The 11,154-nt window shown below is 35.2% G+C and overlaps 1 protein-coding gene across 3 annotated transcripts in view; it reads right to left on the reverse strand.

Moving 5' to 3' along the window:
- Nucleotides 1-11,154, reverse strand: part of LOC110022407 (protein PHOTOPERIOD-INDEPENDENT EARLY FLOWERING 1) — a 95,350-nt gene that overhangs the window by 72,317 nt on the left and 11,879 nt on the right. For 2 of the 3 annotated variants that reach the window (XM_020721330.1, XM_020721329.1), the window contains exons 2-9: nucleotides 7,108-7,168; nucleotides 6,477-6,556; nucleotides 2,611-2,691; nucleotides 2,118-2,225; nucleotides 1,857-1,937; nucleotides 1,683-1,771; nucleotides 1,406-1,548; nucleotides 1,278-1,330 (exon numbers count right to left, since the gene is read on the reverse strand). In XM_020721330.1, coding sequence (XP_020576989.1) covers nucleotides 1,278-1,330; nucleotides 1,406-1,548; nucleotides 1,683-1,771; nucleotides 1,857-1,937; nucleotides 2,118-2,225; nucleotides 2,611-2,691; nucleotides 6,477-6,536 — 615 coding nt within the window. In that variant the 5' untranslated portion in view covers nucleotides 6,537-6,556; nucleotides 7,108-7,168. Of the gene's footprint in view, nucleotides 1-1,277; nucleotides 1,331-1,405; nucleotides 1,549-1,682; nucleotides 1,772-1,856; nucleotides 1,938-2,117; nucleotides 2,226-2,610; nucleotides 2,692-6,476; nucleotides 6,557-7,107; nucleotides 7,175-11,154 lie in introns of those variants that run through there. The other variant, XM_020721331.1, reaches the window with a different exon arrangement.

The raw sequence follows: 11,154 nt of genomic DNA on the forward strand, positions 1-11,154 counted from the left end.
GAAGAGCGTAGCAGTTTGACCGAAAGACTACGATGGATTCAGAAACACATATTTCTTCACCAAAAAGGAAAAGCACATCATCCTACTTCCCTCGGCGCCACCACCGTGCAGGAAGGGTCAGATAACTCTCGCTGCATGCTCGATTGAACTAATCATGGTTAATTTGTGAAGTTTCAGCGGGATAGGCGTGGTCCACAGCCTCAAGAAGACAGATCGATAAGAATATTTTCTCGCAAGTTATGTAAGACCCTTAGGTGCCTTGGAGGGTGATGCAGTCGCCAATCAATTCCCAGTGCTGTTCAAATTACAGACGAAGAACCGGAAGCTTTGATCAATGAGTAGGTCGAAGCACACCCCAACGCCGAGAGACGGACACGGAGGCTATGGAAGACCGACCTAGAGGGTTCGGTCCAGCTTTGTTGGATCAGCCGGTCTACAAGGCGAGGGGTTGCCGACCCTACACCTCTCCCTTTCCTTTCTCTCCCTTAGTCTTTCATTCCCAGTACTTTCCTATTATAATTCCTTACCAAATCTAAATTCTGATTTATTTTACTCATCCTTGCCTAATCTGAAATTCGATTAGTTCACTCGTCCTTGCTAATCTGAACTCTTATTATATTTATTCTTCTTTCTTATTTTAAATATTACCTAAAATAAGTCATAGACCTCATTATAAATAGGGGGTTATGTTTTTTTTTAGTTTTTGTTGTGTTTTCTTTCAAAGTTACTATATAGAGTCATTTTCCCTTTTATAGGGTTGTATTCAAGGAGGTGGCAGTGCTCCAACCATATCCTACTCTGAGATGGCGATATATATTCTCTTTTCCTCCTCCACTTTCCTTTAACCGCCGGCCACTCCAATCCCTTCCCAACACCCTACCGCCCCCTTTTCTGCAGCATACTCCTGCTGTCCAACTGCTAGACCTCTCAATAAGCCACTAGACTGCAGTGTATTACTAGACTGCAATATAGATATAGATAGAATATTCCCTCACTGCAGTGTATTACTGCTGTCTCAGACCTCCAGACTGCCTTCCTGCATTCAGTCGACCCAGTAAAATTTCCAAAGAAAAATTGAATCGAAAAAAAAAATGTTTGTCAAATATTATTACATGTAAATCTATATTTATCATCAAGGATGGGTACTGGAACAAAAAGACGAGCTATTCCACTCAATAAGCCAACCTTCATAGAATTAATACATTACAAGTAATATTTTACCAAACATCATATCGCATAGAAATCCTATCACTAGATTATAAAGAGAAACAAGTTACCAAATCATCATCTGATTGAGCTATATAATCATCAGCAATGTCTGACTGTGTTTCTGTTCAAAAAAGCAGGAAATTTAAAAATCATATCTATTATAACAACTTGATAACAAGAAAACCATGTCACCAACCTTCACCAGTAGGGCTACTTATAGTGCAATTCCTATGATCCGCCTTGCCAACATTGAGTGATTGGAGTTGTTCAGAGTCTACAATGACTGGTTTATGAGAACCAGGCATATCCACAAGGTTTTCTGCGAGCATTGTAGAGTACCTGATTCAGATAAAAAAAATACATAAAGGTACATAGACCATTGCGTGTGGCCAGTTCTTAAATTCAAGAGAGAAGACACTGGCCATTATCAATTAATAAGGAAATTAAAGTTCAGGAAAAAAAAAAAAGTCTACCTTTCCGTTTGACCTAAAAGAAAATCAAGTTGCTTATCAAGAGCCTTCTTCTTTCTTTCCTCGGACTCCAGTTGATATTTATAAAGCACCTAAATATAAATGATGATAAGCTGAATATAAGTGTGTAGGTTTCTCCAACAAAACCAAGCAAAGCTAAGTAAGATAATAACTTGCCAGCTTCTCAATCTTCATCCAGAATTTCTTCACCTCTTTAGAAATATTAAGTGCAATTTTTCTCATACGTTGCTCTTCTTCCTAGAACTCGGCATCAAACATTACATAGAAGAAAAGTGAAGCTCAAGAATTTTTATTCAACTGGACTTGAAGCTCCCATATATTGGGATAAATTATCCATCACTTGGATAATCAAAGACTAACTGACAAAAAATATTACATGCCTACTTGATAATCATGCTGGAATGGTACAGGACAAACCTTGAGTTTCCTTTCATTCTTTGATACTTGATCAAGGCTGTTCTTGCTGGCTCTTAAGGCAACTTTTTTCGCTAGGGATAATTTCCATTTCCTCTCTGATTCAAAATCCTGAAAGCAACCATCACTTAGACAAAAAGCTTCATAATCTACAATATAATCTTATAATACTTATTTAGGGCATTTACATGCATACCACCAAATTCTTATATATTTACATATTTAACCCTGAAACTGCTTTTTTATGTTTACGCCACTCAAATCTTTCATATCACATCAAAAGTACCACAATTTAAACTTTTAAAAAGTGAAATACACATTTTCATTCTCATGTATAAGAAAGATGGCATTTATGTAAAAATTGAAGTTTTAAGGGATAATGTAAATGCATAAGAATTGAGTGGTATGTAATTAAATCTTCCTAATTATTCATAAAAAGTTTTATAATCTGAGCAGTGCTAGTTAGCCAATAGCTTCAGCCATAAATGAACGACACCTTTGACAACCAAACCATCTCCTCTAAAACGTGATCCCAGTGAACTTTAGGTCGAGGAGGCTCCCTAGGGGCCTCAAAAGCCTGAAAAGGTTGAAAGAAACGTCTTACTAGAAAATAAGTTATGCATCAATCACATAACGTAATGCATTAAGCTCACTTTTAAGCTTAAATGGTATTATCTTATCATATATATGTCAGGATGTCAGGATGTCATGTATATATATATATTTTTAAATGGAAAAATAGCTCTGGTGGCTACCCATAAGCAGAAAAACTGAAAAAAAAAAGATAATGAATTGGTTCATAATGTTAAAAACAAGTAAATTTCTTTTAAGTTGATGACAGAAATGTAGGGGAAAATCCTCTCCAAAACAAACAAAGAAAATTAAATCCAACCATGTCACAGTTACTTCTACTCAAGGGATGAGAATGGAGCCACCCAAAGCATACATAAAAATAAAAAATAAAAAAAAAGGATATGCTTGTCTGCTAGTGAAAGTAAAATAAGTTAGTAGACAAAAAAAGAAGCTTAATTTTAATTCAACTTCAAAGATGATCTCACCCAAGTAAATGTTAAGCCAGCCACCACTAATTTTGATCGTAAAGAGGCAATAAATCAATCTCCTCTCACTGAATCATCATCATTAGCATATACTATCTATTTGGATAAGCCTACAACTAACAGCTCCAGAGTCGAAGAGAAAATAAATCAAAGTCCAATTCATAAATTATAGCATTCTACAGTTTTTTTTTTTTTTTTCTCTCAGCAAGAAACAAAGACCTCCCAAATTCATCTGCTCTTTGTTCTAGGTAGTGTGTAGCTAATGCTACATGTGGCTAAACTATAATGATTAATTGCTCACTGTCAAATGAATTCATGTTTGCCACTAGCTGCTAATTAACTTGAATTAAATACAAATTTTAAATTCTGTGATAGGATTCCAAAATTGCTAGTTAGGTTTGTATATGAGGTTTATCATCCTCAACATCATTAGCCTTATCCAAGCAATTAGGAGATAAATTTAAGAATCCTAATTCTCCATGCATCCCTATGAAGTATTGCATGAGGTTTTAAACCTCTTATTTGAAAATCATCATTCACAACCTCTTTTGAAGTTATTTTCAGCTTACCCTTCTCTTTATAACCCACAAAAACAACAACAACAAGCTTTTATCCCACTAAGTGAGGTGGCCTACATGAATCCTTTTTTTTCCCATTTCGCTCTATTGAGTTTCACATTTTCATTTAATTCTAATAGAACATTTAATTCTAACAGATTAAAATAATTTTTTAATACAATATGCCTAAGTCTTTTTAGGTCTACCTCTCACTTTCTTAACATAAATCAATGCTAAAACATCAACTCTTCTAACAGGATCATCAGATGGTTGATGATTAATATGACCAAACCATCTAAGACGACTCTCTCTAATATTGTTTGCCACCGAAGCTACACCAACCCAATCATATTCATTTCGCATTTTGTCTCTAAGTGTCAGGCCACTCATCCACCTAAGCATTCTCATCTCAGCAACACTTAACTTTGTTTTATGTTTATCTTTTAAAGGCCAACATTCTGCGCCATAGAGCATTGCAAGTCTCACCGCCATTTTATAAAATTTTCCTTTCAGTTTAAGCAGTACTTTTCTATCACACAACAGGCCAAAAGAATTCCTCCACTTCAACCAACCAACCTGAATTCTACTAATAAAATCCCCATCTATATCACCATCCCCCTAAACAATAGACCCAATGTATCTAAACGTTCACACCTTTTAATGATTTGATCGCTCATAGTTACAACTCTGCCACTAGAGCTACTAGTACTAAAATTACATTCCATGTATTGAGTTTTAGTTCTACTCAAACAAAGGCCTTTAGATTCCAATGTAGACCACCATAATTCAAGTTTTTTTCTGAACTCTTTCTCTAGTCTTATCCATAAGAAGGATATCATTAGCGAAAAGCATACACCAAGGTACATCCTCTCGTAAATGTCGAGTAAGCGCATCCATAACTAAGCAAAATAATATGGCCTTAAAGCCAATCCCTCATGTAATCCAACTGAAATAGGAATACTTGGTCAATCCTCCTTCGGTTCGAACACAAGTGACTAATCTAGTATACATATCTTTAGTGACTTGAACATAATTCATAACAACACTTTTTTTTCTCTATAACTCTCCATCAAACCTTTCAATAAACGGACAACTTTCTAACCCATTAAAATTGATTTCATTCATCATTCTATGCATTTTCTAAAGTTTGTTATGCATGGCCTTTTTACTTAAGTTTACTTTTAACCAACTTATATTAATCGATGTTGCTCCCACCGCCAACTAATATAATCATTTAATAACCTATCATTCTAAGATTTTGCACATGCACATCTTACATTTATGATTTTTGTCATGTATAAATTGCCTATCAATGATTTCTTCCTTGCTAAATACTCAAATCAATATAATATAACCATAAAGTCAACATTATATTATCTTATCTAATGCACCTAAAAATTTTAATATCCAGCTTCAACTCTACAAGGTATGTTACCATTAATGTACCCGTTCATTTACATGATCGATCCACAATACTTTGCCTGCAAACCTAAGCACCAATTTTTAAAACTATATTTTATTAAACTTAAAACGGAACTGCCTATATTTAGATTATCCATATGTAATCAACTTAATACAAATTACCTTCCTAAAATATTCGCCTAAGCTTTTACTTTTCAACTCTCTATTTACAACTACCACTACATGATTCACATTTTTAACCATATAATGGCTTATAACCGTCCCCATTGTCCTTGTGTTATTCTTATTTTTATTTAATTTTCAAACCTTGATTCTTCTTGTAATCATCATGCCCATTAATTCTCTTATCTTCACATTCAAAGTTGCCAAATTTCATCCGAAAAATCAAATTTTAATTTTAAACAAAATCAAGACTTACCAACTTTTCAACTATACTGTCGTGCACTACTTATGAATAAGGTCTTACCCAACATTTGCCTCTTTTCACTACAATTATATTAGTTATTAAGTTGTGACGCATTACTTAAGAATGGGGACCTAGCAAACACTTTTTACTTCTCACCACATCAGATTACGGCGCTCAATAGAAATTTCAAATACAAATAATAACAACGGTAATACATTCACAACCTAAACACCGAATTCATTACATCAAGTAATTCTAAATCTACACAAAAAAATTGTTATAAGTTGTATGGATAGCTTATCTCTCTTTATAAGAAAATATATAAAAATTACGCAAGTAATTAAAAATCCACACAAGAATTTTCCAACCAGGACAATAACTTATTGAGAATCGCAAGCTGCTTGTCAAACTAGAATTGAAGTATTCCAACTAATGTAAATAGAGCAAGGTCAAGGTTCCTGATTTCTGTAAAATGCAAAGGCATAACAAGATGATAAGCTACAAAAATCGTAGATAAATCCATAAGCATGATGGCATATTGTTTGCAGTTTTTTCACTGTATGAAATTTCAATTAAAAAGTACCAGGAAATGGAAGCAAAAGAAAAAAATCTTGACACAGGCACTGAAACTTTCATAGAAAATGTCATTTACATAACTATGAGCAAGTTTGGAGCAATGGTGAGCTTTCCACCATTGCTATGGGTATCGTGAAAACCATCCGCAAAAATTGTGGCAAAAGTCTCACGCAATGAGTATCCTTTATGTCAGTTACAAAGTTCAAAGATCAGAACAATTATACTCCAAGAAAATTGTTCTTCCAACTTAATTTCAAGAAAAAAAAAAAAACAAAAAACATTCAAACGTCTTTTTTTGCGAAAGAAAAAAATTATTAGTTTTCCAAAAAAAAAAATTAATGACCTTTTGACGTTTGGTTCTACTTTCATGGTCCAATTTAGATCTAGGACCCTTCGAGGCCATGGCTTCTTTCTTGAAAGTACCTGCATGATCACATAGTATGTCTATAAAAGAATAGCTAGCAGCAATGTAAAATTATACACGCAAACAACTATTTCTAAGAACAATAAGACACTTCTCATAGATCCATCAATTGTTACAACATTTGCAACTTAAAACATCATTTACAAGAAACCTAAATATTCCTAATTTATTTACAATAAACAATCTTAGTACTTCCACATATACTATATGGGATGAGCTCAAATGTCTAAAATATCGTTCAAGACAGATCACAACTCAATAAGATGCAAGGGTGACCTGGCAATGGCTTTCATGAAAATAGTGCCCCCGGAAATTCATGGGCGACACAGCGAGCTTTCATCCTATAGTCGGTGAAAAGTAACATATAAATAACGAAATGCTTACTGGTCAGTAAAATAGTCGGAGCGATTTAAATTTGTTGGTTCCATAATATAATCAACTCTGATGACTACAAAATTTTCAGTCTAATTGGGTTTAAATGACCAATATAAGGGTAAACGCAGTTACAAGAAAGAAAAATAGGGAAAAAAAGACATAACAAAATGGTTACCTTGAAATGTTTAATAAATGTCTTTAGCATCGCATGTCAATTCGAATACCAGAGTGTATCACTACAAGGAAAAAAATCATAAATAAAAATAAAATAAAATCATGTAAATAAAAATAAACAATAACCAAAAAATTCAATGAAAAATCATGCCAGCTCAATGAATGAAAAGATTGGTATTTTAAATCTTAATACATTAACATAAATTTGTACAAGTTAAGAGTTGTTTGGTTGCAAGTATTACCCAAATTTTAGAAATGCAGTATAAAGTAAATAAGGTGGATTTTAATTGGTCTAAAATAAATGCAAGGGAAACATTCATTTTGGTTCAATGATTATAAAATAAATCCAATATTTTGTTCAATTTAGACGATAATTTAAAAGTGTATTAACCCACATATCCTTTTATTACACAATACAAATATAAATTAACTTAACTATTGAATGACTTTTCCTTATTAGTTCATCCATTAAAATAAACGGTTGGAAAAGATCACCCATTCGGTCACTCCTCACTCGCATAATCAAAGATCACATGCACAATCAGAGATCACCTACCCGTTTGGGGTGGCGATTTCCCTGCATTGCGGTTTCGTACCGCAATTTGCGGTGTTTGTTTACAACAGTGCATCCGCGGTCCGATTAATTTTATGCAAAACGTGGGCAGTGGGTTCGAACCTGAGGCCCGCGTTCCTCACTATTACTTTTCCTTCACTTCCCACGTTCCTTCCTTCGCTGCCCTCAGTCCTTCCCCCGACACGACTTGTCCTAAAAATCTCCTTTCTCCAGCCCCTTGATTTTGTGGCTCTGGTGGCTAGCCCTTGTTTCTGTTTGTCATTCGGTGATTTTGGGTGGCTGTTGCGGTGAGCTTCCACTATTCTCTCCCTTTCCTCTCTTTCCTTCGATTCAGTTTGGTGATTCTGCACAGTCTGCGATCTGCACGGTGGTTCCTCTTCTTTGGTTTCGGTTGGTTGTTCTATTGAGCTTTTTATTCTCCCTCTCCCCCTCCCCCTCCCTCTCCCTCTCCCTCCCTCTCCCTCTCCCTCCCTCTCCTATATTCTCCCTCTCCTCTCCTTAAAAATCTTCTCTCTTTTGTTGCTCATAGTGCGTTCTGTGTAGTGGTTCCTCCTCTTCTTCTCCCAACTGTTCCGGTATTCTCTGTGTTATCTACTAGTTGGTTCTTGATTTTGCAGTTAGGTGCAATGGTTCAGTGGCGGTGGTTTTTTATTTTGCAATTTGGTGGTTTCAGCCCTCTGCTTTTTGGTTTCAGTGGATGTTGGCTTTTCCGTTTGGTTTTTGGTGTGATATGTTTGGTAGATATTTTTTCTTCTTTATGTTGCATCTTGATGATGGTTTTGGTTATGTGCAATGGTTGGTTTTGTAGTGGTGTTTGCCTATGCGAATTGGAATATTGATGGTGGTGGTTGGAAATGCAAGTGAAAAGGCAATAGAAATGGTTGCCTTATCTGCCAGGTGGATTTTTATTCTGCAATTGCTTATGTGCAATGACTCATTTGACAGTTTTCTCTTTGCTCTAAGCATTCGTTTGTTTTTCAGTTGATGTTGGCTTTTCGGTTTGGTGGTTTTCGGTGTGATATGCTCGGTAGGTCATTTTGCTTCTTTATGCTGCATCCTATTGATGGTTTTGATTATGTGCAAGGGTTCGTGATTATGTGCCAGGGTTCGTGTGGTGGTGATGTTTGCATATGAGAATTGGAGCACATGGTGGTGGTGTTTACATATGAGAATTGGAACATACATGGTGGTGGTTGGAAATGCAAGTGTAAAGGCAATAGACATATTTGCATATGCAAAATGATGGTGGTGGTGTTTGCATATGCAAATTGCAAACATAGATGGAGGCAGTTGAAAATACAAGTGATGTTGTTGCCCGAATTATTTGATATTGTTGCATGAAATTCAGTTAATGTTGTTGCCTGAATTTTGGTTGAGGTGTTCGTCGTACTGTTGGTGTGTGGGTGTATTGTTGTGCGGGTGCAATGGTGTGTTGTGATGGTGGTGGTGGTATTGTGAATGTTTTGATGTGTTGATGTGTGATGAGGTGGTGGCAGTATTGTGAATGCTTTGGTGGTGGACGTGGTCGTAGTGGTGTGGTGTGGTGATGTATAAGTGGTGTAGTGGTGTTATGCAGATTATTGGAGGGGCAGTGGTGATGCTATTGTGGCATTCTTATGTTTCTTTGAGTTGTGTTAAATATTTTTGATGACAAATATTTATGTTGATTAGTTATTTTCATGCTAATATATACAATGATTAAGACAAAAGAGGTCGGTTCATCTGCAACGTAAGATAAGGATACAAAAATAATATTTTGTAGCATTTGCCTCAAGGAGGTCCAATTGAGAAATAGGCTGATAATATATTTCAACGAGAAGGGTTGACAAAATATCATTAAAAATTTCAAGAACAATACAGGCAGAGAGTGTGATATTATGCAGTTAAAAAACAAATGGAATCAACATAAAAAGAATTGAAAAATCTAGAAAGAATTAAAACAGGTATTCACGGACCTGGGTTGGGATCTGATAAAGTAAACAGTCGATACTTCGAAGGAGTAGAGGCAAAGAGATTAGGGGTGAGCACTTTTAAATCATCTACTGCTTCTGTCAATTTTCCATTTTTTTTTTCAAATGCATCAATATGTGTTATTACTTTGTCGGTGGTGCCAACTGCAAAAAAATTTAAATACAGTGACATCGATCCTGAGCAAAAAGAGAAGTTAGATTATATGTTTGGTGGTGTCGTGGCAACGAATAATAATGCGTGCACGCCTAGTGAGGCAGGGTTTGATTCTAATGAAGGCCTCCATCAAGTTGAATCCACTAGCCGGTCAAAGTGTCTCTGGGTTGAGAAAAAGAAAAGGGAGCTGCTTTCATTATAAGCTAGATTTCACAGTTGATGACTTCATGCACCGATGACTCCAACCCATCACAAACAACTTCTGTCCAACAGGTCATGCATATTCTAGAGGCAACACACAAAATTTATGAGAATATGTCGTTGTATCTGTTCTTTATGAAATTGCTTGAAAACCCAACCCAAAAAGAGTTTTTTATTACGATGACCCCTGACCGTACGTTATTTTCATGCGAACAGCTACACTTGAAGGACACCTGGTTTTCTTTATATTCTTGTGGGACATTTTACATTTCTTGCTGCACTCGACATTCTTATTTGCTTTTGGTTTTTTACTTTTTTCATTGGGACGATGCTAAATTTGATTTGCAATTTTATTTTTCATTGTTATGTTTTCTATTTACTTCTCTAATTTTATTTTCAGAAACTTTTTAATGAAGTTTCTGAAAATACGATCGAACTTAGTGATTTTAATATCATAAATAATAATAAAACGTTTCATTTTTACCGTCGCATTAGCAAAAAAGAAGTTGAGGAGGCTTTAAAGAAAACCAAGGGTGGAAAGTCTGTAGGACCTGATGATATCCCAATTGAAGTGTGGAAATATTTGGGAGATTTAGGAGTTTCTTGGCTTACTAAACTCTTTAATATTATTTTAAAAACTAAAAAGATGCCTGAGGAGTGGAGGAAGAGTATTTTGATCCCCATTTTTAAGAATAAAGGGGATGCACAAGAGTGTGCAAATTATAGAGGAATTAAGTTGATGTGTCATACTTTAAAATTATGGGAGAGGGTAATTGAACATAGGTTAAGACGCATCACAAAAATTTCTCATAATCAATTTGGATTTATGCCTGGCAGGTCTACTATGGAAGCTATACATTTATTGAGAGGTTTGATGGAGAAGTTCAGAGATAATAAGGAGAATCTACATTTGATTTTTATTGATTTAGAAAAAGCTTACGATAAGGTTCCAAGAGATATCCTTTGGAGAGTTCTCGAGAAGAAATGTGTTGATATGACTTATATTCAAGTCATTAAAGATATGTATACTAGAGCTGTTACTTGTGTTCAAACTGAAGGAGGATTGACAAAATATTTTCCTATTTCTGTTGGTTTACATCAGGGATCGACTTTAAGCCCATATCTTTTTGCTTTAGTTATGGATGGTCT

Source organism: Phalaenopsis equestris, unplaced genomic scaffold (assembly GCF_001263595.1).
Source record: "Phalaenopsis equestris unplaced genomic scaffold, ASM126359v1 Scaffold000188, whole genome shotgun sequence".
Lineage (NCBI taxonomy): Eukaryota > Viridiplantae > Streptophyta > Magnoliopsida > Asparagales > Orchidaceae > Phalaenopsis > Phalaenopsis equestris.